The following is a 20,147-nucleotide window of genomic DNA, read 5'->3' on the forward strand; positions in this document are numbered from 1 at the left end:
CATCAATCTACACAATACCCAATAATGACAAAGCAAAAACATTTGACGTAAAAAACTGAAATTATACATTTACATAAGTATTCAGACACTTTACTCAGTACTTTGTTGAAGCACCTTTGGTAGCAATCACAGCATTGTGTCTTCTTGGGTATGACGCTACAAGCTTGGCACGCCTGTATTTGGGGAGTTTCTCCCATTCTTCTCTGCAAATCCTCAAACTGTCAGATTGGATGGGGAGCATTGCTGCACAGTTATTTTCAAGTCTCTCCAGAGATGGCAAATCAAATTGTATTTGTTACATGCGCCGAATACAACAGGTGTAGACCTTAGTGAAATCCTTACTTACCAACAATGCAGTTAAGAAAATACCCCCCCAAAAAGTAAGAGATAAGAATAAAAAATAATTAAAGAGCAGCAGTAAATAACAATAGCGGGGCTATATACAGGGGGTAACGGCACAGAGTCAATGTCAATGCGCGGAGGTAATATGTACATGTAGGTAGAGTTATTGAAGTGACTATGCTTGGCCCCTGTGATGCACTGGGCCGTACGCACTACCCTCTGTAGTGCCTTGCAGTCGGAGGCCGAGCAGTTGCCATACCAGGCAGTGATGCAACCCGTCAGGATGCTCTCGGTGGTGCAGCTGTAAAACCTTTTGAGGATCTGAGGACCATTGCCAAATATTTTCAGTCTCCTGAGGGGGAATAGGTTTTGTCGTGCCTTTGTCGTGCCCTCTTCACGACTGTCTTGGTGTGCTTGGATCATGTTAGTTTGTTGGTGATGTGGACACCAAGCTCTCAACCTGCTCCACTACAGCACCGTCGATGAGAATGGGGGCGTGCTCAGCCCTCCTTTTCCTGTAGTCCACAATCATCTCCTTTGTCTTGATCACATTGAGGGAGAGGGGGTTGTACTTGAACCACACGGTCAGGTCTCTGACCTCTTCCCTATAGGCTGTCTCATCATTGTCGGTGATCAGGCCTACCACTGTTGTGTCATCAGCAAACATGCCTGTTGTGTCATCAGGAGTCGTGCAGTCATGAGTGAACAGGGAGTACAGGAGGAGGCTGAACACGCACCCCTGAGGGGCCCCCGTGTTGAGGATCAGCGTGGCGGATGTGTTGTTACCTACCCTTACCACCTGGGGGTGGACTGTCAGGAAGTCCAGGATCCAGTTGCAGAGGTAGGTGTTTAGTCCCAGGGTCCTTAGCTTAGTGATGAGCTTTGAGGGAACTATGAGCTGTAGTAAATTAATAGCATTCTCACATAGGTGTTCCTTTTGTCCAAGTGTGAAAGGGCAGAGATTGCATCATCTGTGGATCTGTTGGTGCAGTATGCAAATTGGAGTGTGTCTAAGGTTTCTGGGATAATGGTGTTGATGTGAGCCATGATCAGCCTTTCAAAGCATTTCATGGCTACAGACGTGAGTGCTACGGGTCGGTAGTCATTTAGGCACGTTACCTTAGTGTTCTTGGGCATGGACTATGGTGGTCTGCTTGAAACATGTTGGTATTACAGACTCAGACAGGGAGAGGTTGAAAATGTCAGTGAAGACACTTGCCAGTTGGTCAGCGCATGCTTGGAGTACACGTCCTGGTAATCCGTCTGGCCCTGCGCCCTTGTAAATGTTGACCTGTTTGAAGGTCTTACTCACATCGGCTGCGGAGAGTGTGATCATTCAGTCGTCCGGAACAGCTGATGCTCTCACGCATGTTTCAGTGTTACTTGCCTCGAAGCGAGCATAGAAGTGATTTAGGCTCGTGTCGTATTGTCTGGTAGGCTCGTGTCACTTGGCAACTCTCGGCTGTGCTTCCCTTTGGTGTCTGTAATAGTTTGCAAGCCCTGCAAAGCTTCAGAGCCGGTGTAGTACGATTCAATCTTAGTCCTATATTGATGCTTTGCCTGTTTAATGGTTCCTCGGAGGGCATAGCGGGATTTCTTATAAGCTTCCGGGTTAGAGTCCCGCTCCTTGAAAGCGGCAGCTCTATCCTTTAGCTCAGTCCGAATGTTGCCTGTAATCCATGGCTTCTGGTTGGGTTATGTACTGTACGTACAATCGCCGTGGGGACGACATCCTCGATGCACTTATTGATAAAGCCAGTGACTGATGTGGTGTACTCCTCAATGCTATCGGAAGAATCGCGGAACATATTCCAGTCTGTGCTAGCAAAGCAGTCCTGTAGTTAGCATCTGCTTCATCTGACCACTTTTTTATATACCTAGTCACTGGTGCTTCATGCGTTAATTTTTGCTTGTAAGCAGGAATCAGGAGAATCTAATTATGGTCAGATTTGCCAAAATGGAGGGCGAAGGAGAGCTTTGTAAGCATCTCTGTGTGTGGAGTAAAGGTGGTCTATAAACATTTTCAACTGGTTGCACATTTAATGTTCTGATAGAAATTAGGTAAAACTGATTTAAGTTTCCCTGCATTATACTCCCCGGCCACTTCTGGATGAGCATTTTCCTGTTTGCTTATGGCGGTATACAGCTTTTAGTGCCAGCATCGGTCTGTGGTGGAATGTAGACAGCTACGAAAAATACAGATAAACTCTCTAGGTAGATAGTGTGGTCTACAGCTTATCATGAGATACTCTACCTCAGGCAAGCAAAACCTTGAGACTTCCTTAAATATCATGCACCAGCTGTTATTCACATATATGCATAGGCCCCCACCCCGTGTCTTACCAGAGGCTGCTGTTCTGTCCTGCCGATGGAGTGTATAACCCGCCAGCTGTTTGTTCTTAATGTCGTCGTTCAGCCACGACTCTGTGAAACATAAAATATTACAGTTTTTAATGTCCCGTTGGTAGGATATATGTGCTTTCAGCTTTGTCCCATTTATTTTCCAGCGATTGAACATTAGCTAGCAGGACGGAAGGCAAGTGCAGATTAGCCACTCGTCACCTGATTCTCAAGGCACGCTGATCTTTTTCCACGAAATCTCTGTTTCCTTCTCCAGCGAATCACGGGGATCTGTTGCCTGGTCCGGTTTCTGTAGTAGTATATTCCTCCCATCCGACTCATTGAATAAGAACTCTTCGTACAGTTTGAGGTGAGCAATCACAGTTCTAATGTCCAGACGCTATTTTCGGTCATAAGAGACGGTAGCAGCAACATTATGTATAAAACAAGTTATGAACATCATGAAAAAACAAACAAAATAGCATGGTTGGTTAAGAGCCGATAAGACGGCAGCCCTCCTCTCCGGCGCCATTGTAACAATGCTCGATCGGGTTGAAGTCCGGGCTCTGGCTGGGCCACTCAAGGACATTCAGAGACTTGTCCCGAAGCCAATCCTGCTTTGTCTTGGCTGTGTGGTCATTGTCCTGTTGGAAGGTGAACCTTCACCCCAGTCTGAGGTCCTGGGTGATCTGGAGCAGGTTTTCATCAAGGATCTCTCTGTACTTTGCTCCGTTGATCTTTGCCTCAACCCTGGCTAGTCTCCCAGTCCCTGCTGCTGAAAAATATCCCCACACCATGCTTCACCGTAGGGATGGTGTCATGTTTCTTCCAGACGTGACGCTGGTTTTTGCTCAGACATGCACTGTCAACTGTGGGACCTTATATAGACAGGTTTGTGCCTTTGCAAATCATGTCCAATCAATTGAATTTACTACAGGTGGACTCCAATCAAGTTGTAGAAACATTTCAAGGATGACCAATGGAAACAGGATGCACCTGAGCTCAATTTCAAGTCTCATAGCAAAGTGTCTGAATACTTATGTAAATAAGATATGTGTTTTATTTGTAATACTTTTGCACAAATTTCTAAAATCCTGTTTTTGCTTTGTCATTATAGGGTATTGTGTGTAGATAGCTGAGGAAAAAAAWAAAWWWTTTTAGAATAAGGCTGTACGTTACAGTGTAACGTAACATAAAAATACTTTCCGAAGGCACAGTATACGCAACATGCAAAAATGTAAAAGCTTTTACTGAGTTACAGTTCATAGAAGGGAATCAATCAATTAAAAATAAATTCTTTAGGCCCTAATCTATATATTTCACATAACTGGGCAGGGGCCGGCCATGGGTGGGCCTGGGAGAGCATAGGCCCACCCACTTGGGAGCCAGGTCCATCCACTGGAGAGCCAGGCCCGGCAAATCAGAATGAGTTTTTCCCCACAAAAGGGCTTCATTCCAGACAGAAATACTCCTGAGCAACATCCCCCCCTCCACATCCTCAGACGATCCCGCAGGTGAAGAAGCCGGATGTGGAGGTCCTGGGCTGTCGTGGCTACACGTGGTCTTCTGTTGTGCGGCCAGTTGGATGTACTGCTACCAAATTGTCTACAATTTTGTTGGAGGCAGTTTATGGTAGAGGAATTAACATTAAATACTCAGGCAACAGCTCTGTTGGACATTCCTGCAGTCATTATGTCAATCAAAACTTGAGACATCTGTGGCCTTGCGTTGTGTGATAAAACTGCACGTTTTGGTGGCCTTTTATTGTCCCCAGCATAAGGTGCACCTGTGTAATGATCATGCTGTTTAATCAGCTTCTTGATATGCCACACCTGTCAGGTGGATGGATAATCTTGGCAAATGAGAAATGCTCACTAACAGGGATGTAAACAAATTTGTGCTCAACATTTTTGAGAAATATGCTTTTTGTGCGTATGGAATATTTCTGGGATCTTTTATTTCAGCTCATGAAAAATTTGACCAACACTTTAAATGTTGCATTTATATTTTTGTTCAGTATAGATAGTAATTAGGTGCTTACAGTTGTCTTATTTCACACATAGGCTACAAATGTTTATTGGATGTTTTTTTGCATATCCCATTCCCACTGAGAGTGGAGTCATGGCCTGGGATTAGCCATTATTGACAGCGACCCTGGAGCAATTAGGGTTAAGTGGGCTCCCGAGTGGCGCAACGGTCTAAGGCACTGCATCTTAGTGCTAGAGGCCTCACTAGAGACCCTGGTTTGATTCCAGGCTGTATCACAGCCTCTCGTGATTGGGAGTCCCATAGGGCGGCGCACAATTGGCCCAGCGTTGGTTAGGGTTTGGCCGGGGTAGGGCGTCATTGTAAATAAGAATTTGTTCTTAACTGACTTGCCTAGTTAAATAAAAAAGTGAAGAGCACATCGAAACTTTTCCCCCTAGTCAGCTCGGGGATAGAACCAGCGGCCTTTCGCTTACTTGGCCAACGCTCTTAACCGCTAAACTAACCGCCGCACTTATGCGCAATAATTTCACTCAACTGGGGAAACCACATGTACAGTAATATAGCTGTGATGAACTGCAAGTCTGGTTATATATTTTTACGAATTCGTCTACCACTAGGGGGCGGCACCCTTTCCCCTTGGTTTCCCACATCCGCGTGCCCTCTTATTATACTTCCGCTGAAGCGCTTGTATAGTCCTCTTCTACCAGCCCGATTCAACATGGTGGGTACTTCAACATTTACAACCCCTCTAAATCTATCGTAATCCTCCGTTTTTTTACTAGCCATAATGGTATTTATCTCTAGAATAGTGAAATGGTGTATGTATTACTCAATCGCAGTGACATATTGCGTTAGGATGCCCTTCCTGGCAGACTTTATGAACAATATGAGGGTTCTCCGAGATGCTAACGGAAGAAGCATTATGCTAGCATTTGGCTGCACATTAACAACCACGTTTTCCATGTCTTGATTTGATTACAATCAGTAGAGAACTGGCCATGCCTTTAATATTGTACACATTATCCGCAGGGTGGTTAGTGGTGTAGGACGTTGGTTTCAGCTGTTTGTAAGAAATACATTTTGTTCCGTGATAATGATTAGCATAACTAGCTGATTGCGAAATCATRCTACTAGCTAATTAACCATCGGTGGTCTGTTTTCCCAATGTAGGGTACCCATTGTTTCTGACTTACTCACCGGTGTAGTTAATCGTGAGATCCATTTACTAGCATGTAGGTAGTTGGCTAGGTAGTCAGTCTGCGCAAAGTTGCTAGCTCGTTAGTATTAGGTACAACCTTGTATGTTAGATCCAAATGTAGCTTGCCTGGTCATGCCAGCCGTTGGTATACTTATACCTCCTAAAATTTCAACCGCTTTAGAAATGTAATTTACGTTGAACCCTGTATCGAAAGTGGCTATGGCTTTGATTTAAGTAGCCAGGTCATTGATAGTACAGGAAAAGTGAATTGAGGGGCTTTCCCGTGTTCGATGGGTCCTAAGTCCCTACCGAACCCTGGTTTTCTCAGATATTTTAAATTCATAAAATGTAAGCCCATTCAGGAGATGAGAATAACCTAGTCATTTGCACAACTCCTTTGTTCCACAGGGACGAGTCAGGACCAAGACGGTGAAAAAAGCCGCCCGGGTCATCATTGAGAAGTACTACACCCGGCTGGGAAATGACTTCCACACCAACAAGAGGGTGTGTGAAGAGATCGCTATCATCCCCAGCAAGAAGCTGCGCAACAAGATCGCTGGGTGAGTCTGGTTTCTTTAGCTTTATTGTCTCTAATAGCCAAGCGGACTCGAACCTCTGCGGCATATATAAAGCTTATCTGAGGTCAAGCAGCAGATGTTGCGTAGACAACGCTGTACAGCAACGTTCAACCAACCGTGGGGATATTTTCTTCGTTCTCAATTTGGAGTCTCCTGGGTCTAGTTTCAGGTGTAGCCAGCAGATCCGACACCTTACGCTTGCTCACAGCTGCACTACAGGGTCAGACCCGCAATTTTTAAAATTAAGTCACCACGGAGCCAGCACGAGACATGGCTCGGAAAACGTACCGCAATCATGGATGAGAAATGCGTTGTACTCTGAATTGTCCTGTTATTCCAACTGTTATACTGAGAAGATGAAATGACTGCTCGTTTTTCTGGAAACTGCCCTTTTCATCCTCATGATAGGTAGCAGAAGCCACAGCAGCCATTTTGGGATGTCGGTGTCAGCTAATTGGCTCCTTTGCATTTTTTCWATGTTGAAGTATCTCATTAATTTCATATTTTATTGAATCAAATTTATTTATAAATCCCTTACATCAGCTGTGGTCACAAAATGCTGTACAGAAACCCAGCCTAAAACCCCAAACAGCTAGCAATGCAGGTGTAGAAGCACGGTGGCTAGGAAAAACTCCCTAGAAAGGCCAAAACCTAGGAAGAAACCTAGAGAGGAACCAGGCTATGAGGGGTGGCCAGTCCTCTTCTGGCTGTGCCTGGTGGAGATGATAACAGAACATGGCCAAGATGTTCAAATGTTCATAAATGACCAGCATGGTCAAATAATAATAATCACAGTGGTGCAACAGGTCAGCACCTCAGGAGTAAATGTCAGTTGGCTTTTCATAGCCGATCATTCAGAGTATCTCTACCGCTACTGCTGTCTCTATAAAGAGTTGAAAACAGCAGGTCTGGGACAGGTAGCAGGTCAGGGTTCCATAGCCACAGGCAGAACAGTTGAAACTGGAGCAGCAGCACGGCCAGGTGGACTGGGACAGCATGGAGTCATCAGGCCAGGTAGTCTCAGGTCCTCCGAGAAAGATGTTTCATATGACATGTACTATGCTGCACTTCAATCAGGTTGTATTTCAAAACACTACTAATAGCATGGCTTGGAGGGAGTTATTCATTCTATCATATCCCTGACCTAGCTGATTATTGCTAGTTTGCCACCTAAACCCTATATCGAAAGTGACTATGGTACAACTGTTACCATAGTCATTGATGTTACGAGATTTGTGACTGAAATATTTCCCCATGTTTGTTGGAATACCTTTTCCTGTCAAACCCTGTCTTTCAAACATCTTTCTCGTCCGCAACAACCTAAACTTGAGTGAAACCTAATTCTCATGCTAGACTAGTTTTCAGTGATCTATCATAAAAATTTGTTTGAACCCATGGTCTGATCTAATGCTGTTACAATTGTGATGTTGTACATGAATTAACTGAATTCTGGTTTGTGCTCTTAGGTATGTGACCCATCTGATGAAGCGCATCCAGAGGGGTCCCGTCAGAGGCATCTCCATCAAGCTGCAGGAGGAGGAGAGGGAGAGGAGGGACAACTACGTCCCAGAGGTAAGTGTCCCCACCCACACTTCTGCGCATCAGAGCACAGTGCATCTATACTTGCTGGCACCGCAAAGGTTGTGGGTTCGATTCCCACAGGCATCACATACAACAAAAAGGTATGCATTAACTGAACTATATGTTGGTTTGGTTAATCAGTGGCATATGTTTCTTGATAAGTCTTGATGGCAATGGACTAAACACATTATTTGTTGATGCATCACAAGCATCAATAAATAATGTGTTTAGTCCATTGCCATCAAGATCTGGGTGGTGTGCTTATCAATTTAATGGGCTCTATAGGCATGCCTTGCTGATGTGTGCATGTTTGATTTGCTGTCCAGTAAGGAGTTGTATTGCTGTGTCCTTACCTGCGAACAGTCATGATTAAAGCTATGCAGGTTTCTACTTTGCCTTGGCACMTAAAGATGCATCCATAAGCTGCTCTGGGTCATCATTTATCTAATTTATTTGCTGCCATTGGTTATCTTTAGTGTATAGTTGGGATGTGAAATACCTTTTTTGAGTCAGTCAAATATCATTCTTTGATTTGCCCTGTATCGAAAGTGACTATGGCATGACTTTTGCCATAGTCATTGATAGTACAGGAATAGTGATCTTGAAAGCTTTTCCCGTGTTTGTTGGAATACTGGTTCCTGTCAAACCCTGTATCTTTCAAACAATGTGGTAACATCGTAAACCCAGACCTGCCAACTTGCACGCATTTTGCGTTCCGACGACGCAATTCTCTGTCCAGGTACGAGATCCGAGTTAAAAGTACGCAGAAATGAATAGGGCCTGGTTTTTATTTATTTTTATATATATTTTAATCAAATATTTACTCAGCGGATTTAACATCCTGATTCTCAAGCTGCAACACAGACATGTACGGAGTTGTCAACGGACATGGAGATTAATACATCATTATTCAACGTAGCTACCCCGTGTCTGCCCCTCCTGTTGTGATGCTGAGTTTGCCAACTGTCAGCTGTATGTAAACACATGGACAAATCCCTTTCACTATGTGTGTTGTGGAAAGGTAAACACTAATTGTTTCAAGCAAACGTAAGATGGAGATTCGTTGGACTCTAAAGTGCCAGCAGTTCACTCGCATTTCTAGTGAAAGAAATMAAATGCAAATACGAAAAATAACTGGTCGTATTTGTGCGAGTGTGATATACATTTAWTTCTGCGTCCCATTAGTTTTGTTTTCGACATAACATTACGTGGATCACGCAACCTAATAGATTGTAACTGTAATTATGAGCCACGTCACAAAGCATTACAAAAGTATAATAAAAAATAAATATAAACGTCTTGGCATTAAATGGAGTCTGAGTGCAGACTGCTAACGAATATTCAGTCTCGTTTCCAAGAACAAAACCCAGTACTGACGTGCTGAGTTCCCTCATTACCAAGAAGGTTTCAATGGTTGCCAGAGGAACTGTTTGCCACGGAGAAGTCTACCCTGATGTCCTGCTGCGGAAGGTTCAATCTGCTAGCTACCAGGCAAATGTGTCGAAATAATTTCCTGGACATTTGAAGGTCTCCAGAAGATTTGTTCTCACCCACTGTTTCCTATCATAGCTTTTTCGTTTTTATGAATAACATGTTTATTTGATGCTCTGTTTCAAACATTTGGCATATCAGAGTAAATCTTTTTATTGTGGATAAGACATTTGTACATTTTGTTTTAATAAATTTGTACATTTTAATTAATAAAATTAAACTCCAATAATAAAGGCCCTTGGTGTGTTCTTTCTAATTAGAACTTGTTAGTGACTTTTACATATGTGTGAATGGAATGCGGTCAAGAAAGTATTCCAACCACATATAGACTTGATTTGGTACAATTTTATATTTGCGATAAGACTCATAAACAGCGTGCACGAGCGTGTGATGGGGAAAGAAAATCCCAATTTGCCGCGCGTGTCTGGTACTCTAAAAAGTTGGCAGGCCTGTAACCATTGCCCCAGGCAGCCAGTAACTGTACGCTCTGTTGAATTGATGTATTTAACTGTTGCCAGTTTACTATGCACACTATTACTAATGTGTTTGGACAGTGTTGACATAATGCATTACCACTCTAACTTAACTTTTCTGTTTACAGGTTTCTGCTCTTGACCAGGAGATCATAGAGGTGGACCCTGACACCAAGGAGATGCTCAAACTACTGGTAAGTCCCTCACAGGCAGTTACGTTTGGTGTCTTCATGATGAATAAACACTACCTGATCCAAAGTATGTGGACACCTGCTTGTGTATGGAACTCGCTTTGTGCACAGTGGCATTGTCATGCTGAAACAGGAAAGAGCCTTCACCAAACGGTTGCCACAAAGTTCGAAGCACAGATTCGTCTAGAATGTCATTGTTTGCTGTAGCGTTAAGATTTCCCTTCACTGGAATTAAGGGGCCTAGCCCGACCCATGAAAAACAGCGCCAGACCAGATCCTCATCCACCAAACTTTACAGTTGGCACTATGCTTTCAGGCAGTTAGCCTTCTCCTGGCATCCGCCAAACCCAGATTAGTCTGTCGGACTGCCAGATGGTGAAGCATGATTCATCACTCCAGAGAACGCTTTTGCACTGCGCCAGAGTCAAATTGGCGGCGAGTTTTACACCACTCAAGCCGATGCTTGGCATGGTGATTTTAGGCTTGTATGTGGCTGCTCGGCCATGGAAACCCATTTCATYAAGCTCCCAACGAACAGTTCTTGTGCTGATGTTGCTTCCAGAGGCAGTTTGGAACTRTGTAGTGAGTGTTGCAACCGAGGACAGGAAATTAAAATAACAAGCTTCAGCACTCGGCGGTCCTGTTCTGTGAGCTTGTGTGGCCTACCACTTCGCAACTGAGCCGTTGTCGCGCTTAGACGTTTCCACTTCACAAAAACAGCACTTAGTTTACAGGGGCAGCTCTAGTAGGGCATACATTTGACAAACTGACTTGTTGGAAAGGTGGCATCCTATGATGGTGCCACGTTGAAAGTCACTGAGCTCTGMTCAGTGAGGCCATTCTACTGCCAATGTTTGTCTATGGAGATTGCATGGCTTTGTACTCAGTTTTATACACCAGTCAGCAAAGGGTGTGGCTGAAATAGACAAATCAACTTATTTGAAGGGGTGTCCACATACACAAGTATGTTTAGCCTTAAGATAACACCATGGCTTAAACCCTGTATCGAAAGTGACTATGGCATGACTTGCCATAGTCATTGATAGTACAGGAACAGTGACTTTGAAAAATGTTCCCGTGTTTGTTGGAATACCGGTTCCTGTCATACCCTGTATTCAACATCTTCCACAATCTTAACTTCAGGGTGAAACTACTCACCGATAAGAGACCAGGCTTCTGTGGTTTACATCGTTAGCATGAACTTGTGGTGTATTCTGGTGGTTACTTGATGGTGAAATTGAATTTTATTTTTCTCTTTCCTCCAGGACTTCGGCAGTCTGTCCAACCTGCAGGTCACCCAGCCAACTGTCGGAATGAACTTCAAGACACCCAGAGGAGTCTAGGCATTTGTAATATATCTCTTAATAAATACAAAATGTACAAAAAAAGCAATGAGTCTCCTAGTGGTCTTGCTGTTTAGAACAAGTAGATGCGTATGCTAGGTTGATGGAAATGTTAATTGGATAAGTGCTTGGTCCTCATGTCCTTGACTCAATTGAACTGTAATTTCAGGCTTTGTGCAATAAAGTTTAGTTCCTATACTATAGAGCATTTGGAAAGTATTCAGACCCCACAACTTTTTCCATATTTTGTTACATTACAGCCTTATTCTAAAGTGGATTCAATCGTTTTTTTTTTTTTTATCTACATGCAATAACCCCATAATGACAAAGCAAAACGTTTTTTTATACGTGTTGCAAATGTATTAAAATATCATATATACATAAGTATTCAGACCCTTTACTCAGTACTTTGTTGAAGTGCCTTTGGCAGGTATGACGCTACAAGCTTGGCACACCTGTATTGGGAGTTTCTCCCATACCTCTGCAGATTCTCACAAGCTCTGTCAGGTTGGATGGGGAGCGTCACTGCAGAGCTATTTGCAGGTCTTGAGAGATGTTCGATCAGGTTCAAGTTCGGGCTCTGGCTGGGCCATGCAAGGACATTGATACTTGTCTAGGGTTCCCACMGGTCCTTGAAAGTTTGTGAATTTGAGAGAGAAAATCAAGGCCTTAAGTTTTTGAAAATAGACATTGGTCATTGAAAGTGCTTGAATTTATACATTTTTGGAAGAATAGAAATTGCAGTTATTAGATTATTTATTTTTTTACGTCAGTAATGGGCTACGTTCCGCTGTCTGTATGTGTGTCTTTCGCCGTTTGTGTGTCCTTGTTTCACGCGCCACCTGCCCGGAGAAAGTGCGACGGTCACGTGCATGAGTTATTAAACAGCGGCAAGTAATCGAGAAAGCTAACGTTAAGCGAAACTTAAGCTATGCCTGGAAATGTCAATTCCTGGGCACGTGGCTCTCCAAAGACATTTACAAAGACTGGCTTGTTAAAGATCCGCGGGACATCCATATGGCCCGATGCAGAGCCTGCAGCAAATCAACAAAAGATCACGCCATGGGCGAAGCAGCTGCGACGAGCCATGCTTCTGGTGCTTCACACATGACGGCACTCCACAAGTTAAACGCGGTTATGTCCTACCCCTGGTAACATGTAGAAAGGAATACAACAACCATACTTAGTTAATAACGTTAATTAGTTAGCTAGATTATTCCGTCTCTTCGTGGTTTGGTAAATTAACTTTTAACGTTACAGAATTATTCGGTCAAATTAACGTTTGCTATGTTTGTAGCTAACGTTATCTAGAAGCCTCAATTCTCCCACAATCACACCTATCGTGCTAGCTAGCTAACATTAGCTAAGTTGTTAACGTTACGTTAACTTGCGGCAAGCAGAGCTGGACKGTGAACATTTGAAATAAATGACTGTTTTCTAACGTTAGCTGAAAGTTTACGTTTAGTTAAAGGACGTTCACTAGAGTTGTTAGTGACAACGTTTAATGACTAATGCTAGCTAACGTTAGACAGCTAGCTAGTCGTTCATCAGACTTGGAGACTTATTTTCCTACAGCTCCCAATCAATTGAACTATGTGGAAAAGTCATCATCTACATCACCACCTAGACAATCTTCTACAACTACTACCACATTCACCACCACAAGACAGTCCGTCTTAACTGGCGTTCCCAAAGAGGACACATTGTGGTGTCTGAATATGATCGAGTGTCTACTCTTTCCACTCTAGTGAACGCACGGGTGAGTGGCATGGTTTATAAACTCACCTGTAACATTACATTAGTTTTAGGAACACTCACCTGTAACATTACATTAGTTTTAGGAACATGTTATGTTTGTTTTCATATTTCATATTCTCTCTCTGTAACACATTCACACACAGGCTAGAAACAGAAATAAGTGTTTGATTTAAACATCTTTTAGTTTTTATTTACTCCTTAGGTGTGCTGTTCTCAGAGATGTTCCCAGACAGTGCAATAGCCAAGACCTCAACATGTGGGGCAACAAAGTCCAGCTATTTGTGCACACATGGCTTGGCTCTTCATTTCAAGCACTTGTCTAAAAAACAGTCTGCTGGGGAGGAGGACTATGTACTTCTCTTTGATGAGCCTTAACAGAAAAACACAGTCAAAGCAGTGTGACTTTCATGTCCGTTTATGGGTTGAGGACAAAGTTGTAACGAGATTTTATGATTCTAAATTTGTGGGACATGCGACTGCGTTGTACCTTAAAGCTGTCTATGAGAAGAGCACCGAAGATCTACCAAAGAAAAACATGGTTCAGATCTCCATGGATGGACCAAATGTAAATTGGTCATTTTACTCAAAGGTTGAGAAGTCCCTCCTAGATTTTGATGTACACCTTATAAACATTGGCAGTTGCGGTCTCCATATTGTACGTGGAGCATTTCAGAAGGGAGTAGAAGAGACAGAGTGGGAAGTCGACAGTGTACTGCATGCTATGTACCAACTTCTGAAGGATACTCCAGCCCGCAGGGAGGACTGCTTTAACATCATCAGATACCCCAATGCCACTTAACTTTTGCACGACACGGTGGGTTGAAAATGCGCCCATGCTTGAAAGAGCTTTAGAGTTTTTACCCCATATGGCAACATATGTGAAGGCTGTAGAGAAGAGAGGTCCAAATGCAGGCACAAAGTCCTTTGAGGTGATTCAGGAGGCCGTTAAGGACCCTCATGACAGCAAAACTGAATTTCATCTTGTCAGTGAGCAAAGAAGTGACACCATTTCTCACACGCTACCAGACCGATAAGCCCATGGTGCCATTTCTCTCTACAGACTTGTTCAAGGTGCTTAAGAGCTTGATGAGCAGATGAATTAAGCCAGACCTCATGAAAGAAGCGAAGACCCCTCAAAAACATATTGATGTCGAGGTGAGACAGTCATCCAATCACATCAACTCCTCACATGTCGACTTGGGCTTTGTTACTCAAAGAATTGTGAGAGACTTGTCCGCAGGGAAGAAAATTGGACAGAAAACATTGCTGGACTTCAAAATCACTTGCAAGAAGTGTATGCTAACAACTGTTTACAAACTCATTGAGAAATTTCCATTGAAGTACTCTCTGTTCTCACATCTTTTATTTTGGATCCAAGGGAAATGGCAGGCACAAAAAYAAAGATGCTGTGTACAGCAAAATTGAAGAAGGCCCTGACCTACCTTGTAAATAGTCATCGGGTGAAGGAAGAAGATTGTGATGACATCATTCGACAATACTCACATTTTATTGATGACATTGTCCAGGCCCAACACTCAGAGTTTGTAAACTTTGATCCTGTCCAAGACAGATTGGACACATTTTTACATGAGTATATGTCAAAGGACAAAGCGCTCATAAATCTATGGAGACTTTGCCGCCAACTCCTCTCACTGTCACACAGGCAAGCCTCAGTAGAGCGCGCATTCTCCATCAATCGGCAGATTGAAGTGGAGAACTTGAAAGAAGATTCATATGTAGCACAGAGATGTATAGTTGACCACATAAGAGCTGTGGGTGGCATACATAATGTGTGCATTGACAGACCGCCGCTTATGTCAGTGGCATCTGCAAGGCAGAGGTATGTGACACATCAAGAAGAACAGACAGAAGAATGGATGAGCAAAAAAACKGAAACAGAATAGATGAATAGACCTTATAGATTAAATAGATTAACTTAAAGGGAAGAAAAGAAGACTGACAGATGACATAAATGCTCTCGAGACCTCAGCAGACAAATWTGCACTCAGAGGAGAGCACAGGCAACCTCACTCTTATTGCCAAGTCCAATAGCCTGAGAAAGGGTGGTAAAGATAAAAGAGCACAAGCAGCTGAAATAGAAACACTACTCAATGAAAAATTGAATGACATGAAAAGCAAATGAAGGGGCATAGCAGCAAAAAGCAAGCGTTGGGCACTGTTTTAACAGTTTGAGAAAGGGCAAAACACTACTCAATGAGTAAGCGGGAAAAAAAGAAAAGCAAATGAACCAAAAAGGCCAACAACCCCAGAACACAATGGTTGGGGAAATGTTTTATTTATTTTTAATTTTCATCTTTTATTGTTGCAAAACATTTTATTTATGGCCATGTGTTTTTTATTTGCCTATTTATTTGATCATGTTCATGGAAAAACAAGGTAATGTTTTTGCTCTGCGACATGTTTTGTGTTAAGCTGGTGCTAATGAAATAAACAAGGAGTTACTTAGCTCTTCAACTCGTAAATAAGTCTCTGTCTCTATCGCTCAACTTACACAATATATTGTTTTGCTGTGCCGTGTTAGAGAAGGCAAGAGACCACGTAGTCTGCCATCATTGTAACACAGCATAATTGAGAAGTGTTCACACATTCAAGACTCTTTCTCTTTTTAATTGTTGTCTGTGAGCTTCTGTAAAGCCTGCTAGTTCTTATTATAAAAATTATCAGTGTTGTAACAGTAATTAACCTTGATCCGTGTCTCAAACTATGCCATGTTGGGCCCTTTGAATTTGAGGGAATTGGCCCTGGAAAGTCTTTGAAAGGTTTTTGAATTTGATGTTTAAGAAGGTATGGGAACCCTGGACTTGTCCCGAAGTCACTGCTGTGTTGTCTTGGCTGTGAACTTAGGGTCGTTGTCCTATTGGAAGGTGAACCTTCGCCCCACTCAGGTCCTGAGCGCTCTGGAACAGTTTTTCATCACGGATCTCTGTACTTTCCCTCGATCCTGACTAGTCTTCCAGTCCACAGGAACTCTGGAGCTCTGTAAATGACCATCGAGTTCTTGTTCACCTCCCTGACCAAAGCCCTTCTCCCCTGATTGCTCAGTTTGGCCGGGTGGCCAGCTCTTGGAAGGGTTGGTGGTTCCAAACTTATTCCATTTAAGAACAATTGAGGCCACTGTGTTCTTGGAACTTCAATGCTTCAGAAAGGTTTTGGTACACTTCACTGTGCCTTGACACAATCCTGTCTCGGAGCTCTACGGACAATTCCTTCGACCCCATGGCTTGGTTTTTGCTCTGACATGCACTGTCAACTGTGGGACCTTATATAGACAGGTGTGTGCCTTTTCAAATCACGTCCAATCAATTGAATTTACCACAGTTGGACTCCAATCAAGTTATAGAAATATCATGGACGATCAATGGAAACAGGATGCACCTGAGCTCAATTTCAAGTCTCATAGCAAAGGGTCTGAATACTTATGTAAATAACGTATTTCTGGTTTTTATTTCTTATAAATTTGCCAATTTCTAAAAACCTGTTTTTGGTATTATGGGGTATTGTGTGTAGATGGATGAAACAAATTCAATATTTAATKAATTTTAGAATAAGGCTATAACGTAATGAAATGTGGAAAAGTCAAGGTTTTTGAATACTTTCTGAATGCACTATACTTCTATACTCACGACTACAGCACCATTGTCAGTCCGGTGTGCGATTTACATGACTTAACATTTTAGAGATCTTGAGTGTTGATTGAGTCTATTAGAACGAACATTCCCTTTGACAAATTCAGTCAAATTTGAAACTGTCAGTTCCCTCTGAGATCAAATGGCATCTTTATATTTTGTTTTCCTACTTATGTGAAGATGGAATGACATAAATGTTTGGAACAAGTTACATTTGTAATATAGCTTATGGAAAAACATGACTATAATTAAAGTATGTAATTGAAGTACAGTTTTAGATCCAACCAAGTTTGTGATCCTGACTAATTTTCACTAAATTAGTTCTCCAGCTTGCACTCAGGCTGAAGACTGCTTTAATACGCCTTAATTTCCCTAATTCATCACCTCTAACATGTACGTTTTTGTTATACTGTGAAAGGAAACTTGTCATGAAATTGAAGTTCGTGTGGTTTGAGGTACAGTTGTTGAAATTCTCAATAGGATCTTTGTATCATGAGAACAGCATATTAACACATTTACTAATCCTAACTAACCTTTTAATAAGAGGCTTCATGATGCATTTATTAATACATTCTATTGCACAAATATTTAACTAGAAAAAGAGAATTCCGAGACCAAAAATACTGATTACGAAAGAAGTTGTGAGACACTTTATTGCACAATATAGAGAGCTCAGTAACACTTAGGTGACACAAATGTTTAATCTAACTCCAGGAAACGATAGGATGTACCATTATCTAATTGGTGGTCCCACCATAACATTGACAATTATAGTCCGCCTGTATTTGAAAAATATTCATAAAAATAATGACATATGTTACATTATTATCCCTCTTTTAAATAACACAATGATAGGGGATTGAATCCAATAAACCTACATTCACAAGCACTTCAACAGAAAGAAGTTGCAGAAAGCTCCCCGTGGACAGTCGCACATTTTGCCGATTCGAGCGCCTTTCCTCACTGCGCAATGCTCCCCCACGTCGCACTGAAAAAGATTAATGTCAAATTGTTAAATGGAAACAATGAGGATACTGTAGGTTACAATATCATCCTGTAAATCGTTTCGAAACARCACGCATTTATTAAATAATCCGACGACATGTTTAATGAACTTCCAATAGCCTAGTTAAGACCACTTACATTAAGAACACTGGACCAAAATAAAATAATCTTGTCATTCTGCATTTGGTAATTATTCGTCATTTAAAAAAAAAGTAATACCTTCTCTGAACAGAGAAAGAGTGTAAAATCTTACAGTGGGAACTTGTCCAAATTTCTTTTCCCATGGATTAATTCTTTTGGTCTGCAGTTTTTTGAGAACTTCGTGTAGAGCGCCAAGCTATGGAAACAGTAAGAAATACACAATTAAAATACATAACTGTCAGAGCTTGAAGTGCTGTCTTGTCATTGTGTAGCATTACTACAGTTCCTTGAGTCAATATTCACATTTTGACCAACAAACCTAAAACACCATTCACGTTCTCAATAACAATGTGCTTTTTATTTTGTATATAGCATAATTTAGCCTACTCTTTATTTATCGAGGTAGTCGAATGTAAATTCCAAAAGCTACCCGCGGACATAAGCATTCATGCATACAGTTTACAGACAATATAGCTAGACTTACAAGACGTTTTTCGTTCGTTAGATTCGGATTTTGTGGATAGAAGTCGTGAATGTTTCTCGTTTCCAAATCCACTTCCATTTCTGAGTCGCTCGTTTCAGCACCACATAGGGTGGACAGCAGCGCTGTACAAACTACCGCTCTCGTCCACAGTTTAGAGCTCTCCATTGTCCTGATCTGGAGAAGTGCTTTGCTTTACGAGCGCGCGAAGTTGTTTCCTATTTCAACTCAATTGACCAATCCCTGCAGTTTTGCCTCCTTTTGTTTGCTCTTCAGTGTTTGTATTCTCATTGATATTGAATTGCTCCGCCTTGAGCATTGATCTCCTTATATACGTAAGAGAAATAATAACCTACGTAAGAAGCCCATTACGCTGTCCAAATTGTCTCAGCAAATGCCCTTCAGAATTAGTTTTGCTCTTGTGGTCTTTGCTAGTGCACAGAGTACAGCCATGGGTAGTTTAATATTTTATTATATTATCTGATTGCAAATTTTGATTGCAATTAACAAAACGTAATCTGATGGTCTTGAAAGTTAGTTATATTTTCAGAGGTTCTTCAGTAAATAGCCCACCAAGTTGTGCTACATTTTGTACAGAATTTGGAACTTCAGAATTTAGGGCTGGTTTGCCGGACACAGATTAAGCCTAGTCCTAGACTAAAATGCTTGTTCAATGGATATTCGCCATTAAAAGTGCTTCTTAGTCCATTACTAGGCTTAATATGTGTGTGGGAAACCGCCCCTTTGAGTTGAAAACATGTTCTCACTGGCTTATTTTTGAATTAATCTCTTTGAGGAGATGGGTTCTGAATGATAAAAGGAGGATCATCCAATGATGATGCCTGAAGCTCTGAGATTAGCTTGATTATGGATATTTGTTTGTGACGCACTTCTATACCCAGGGGAACAGTGCACAGATAAGGTGTCATGTTTTCAGTTTAAATAAACCATACGCCAATTTCTAATAGTATAGCCTATATACAGCTATACGTTAAAGTTTCTTTCATTTGTGACATAACTAATGTGAATAATATTTCTGACAAACACTTGCAAAAGGCATAATATATAATACACCACAGGTTAAAAAGGTCACTGCCATGTATCAAGAAATCTGAAGTTACCAAGGCCTTGTAAACAAACAGTGTTGTTTGTGTGCATCAGACACAGCAGGCACATAATAGGAGCAAACTCCTGTTGCTATGTTAATTGTGCAGTGACACCTCTTTTGCCAAAGCCCCCAAATCAATATTTTCATGAGTACTCTTCTTTGCATGAGCTTTTCTTCTTCTAATGTCATGTTGAACATATTATGTTGAGAAGTGAATTACGTTTGCAACATAATATGTTATTATTATGTTGTGAAATAGATTGTGCGTTGAACTTCTAAAAGTAGGACTGGATTTTCATCTCATGACTTTACCATATTGAGGTCAACAGTATGTGCCCTCTGGACATTTTTCAGCCCCTATATGGTATCTACACTGAGTCTAATATTGAGTGGCACCCCCTATTGCCCTCAGAACAGCCTCAATTCATCGGGGCATGGACTCTACAAGGTGTCGAAAGTGTTCCACAGGGATGCTGGCCCA

General features: G+C 41.9%; 2 protein-coding genes, 2 non-coding genes and 1 pseudogene across 5 annotated transcripts; 4 read left to right on the top strand and 1 right to left on the bottom strand.

Moving 5' to 3' along the window:
• Positions 1-5,291: 5,291 nt before the first annotated feature.
• On the top strand, positions 5,292-11,729 carry LOC111962459 (small ribosomal subunit protein eS17). 2 transcript variants are annotated; one of them, XM_023985562.3, is made up of 5 exons: positions 5,292-5,392; positions 6,278-6,429; positions 7,914-8,019; positions 10,121-10,186; positions 11,449-11,729. In XM_023985562.3, exons 1-5 carry the CDS (start codon positions 5,390-5,392, stop codon positions 11,524-11,526), a joined length of 405 nt encoding a protein of 134 aa, XP_023841330.1. In that variant the 5' UTR covers positions 5,292-5,389; the 3' UTR covers positions 11,527-11,729. The 2 variants fall into 2 exon arrangements, with proteins under 2 accessions (XP_023841330.1, XP_023841331.1); XM_023985563.2 differs by lacking the exon at positions 5,292-5,392 and adding an exon at positions 5,438-5,461.
• On the top strand, positions 6,070-6,200 carry LOC111962899 (small nucleolar RNA SNORA71). Its single transcript, XR_002877185.1, has one exon. It is a non-coding gene; the product is annotated as a small nucleolar RNA SNORA71 (small nucleolar RNA).
• LOC111962898 (small nucleolar RNA SNORA71) lies at positions 8,564-8,692 on the top strand. The gene has a single exon (XR_002877184.1). It is a non-coding gene; the product is annotated as a small nucleolar RNA SNORA71 (small nucleolar RNA).
• Positions 11,182-11,304, top strand: LOC111962900 (small nucleolar RNA SNORA71; annotated as a pseudogene).
• Positions 11,730-17,540: 5,811 nt separating the features above from the next.
• cart2 (cocaine- and amphetamine-regulated transcript 2) lies at positions 17,541-18,858 on the bottom strand. Its single transcript, XM_023983269.2, has 3 exons — positions 18,562-18,858; positions 18,190-18,273; positions 17,541-17,919 (listed from the first exon to the last, which is right to left on the bottom strand). Exons 1-3 carry the CDS (start codon positions 18,724-18,726, stop codon positions 17,812-17,814), a joined length of 357 nt encoding a protein of 118 aa, XP_023839037.1. The 5' UTR covers positions 18,727-18,858; the 3' UTR covers positions 17,541-17,811.
• Between the last annotated feature and the right edge of the window lie 1,289 nt (positions 18,859-20,147).

Source organism: Salvelinus sp. IW2-2015, linkage group LG4q.1:29 (genome assembly GCF_002910315.2).
Source record: "Salvelinus sp. IW2-2015 linkage group LG4q.1:29, ASM291031v2, whole genome shotgun sequence".
Lineage (NCBI taxonomy): Eukaryota > Metazoa > Chordata > Actinopteri > Salmoniformes > Salmonidae > Salvelinus > Salvelinus sp. IW2-2015.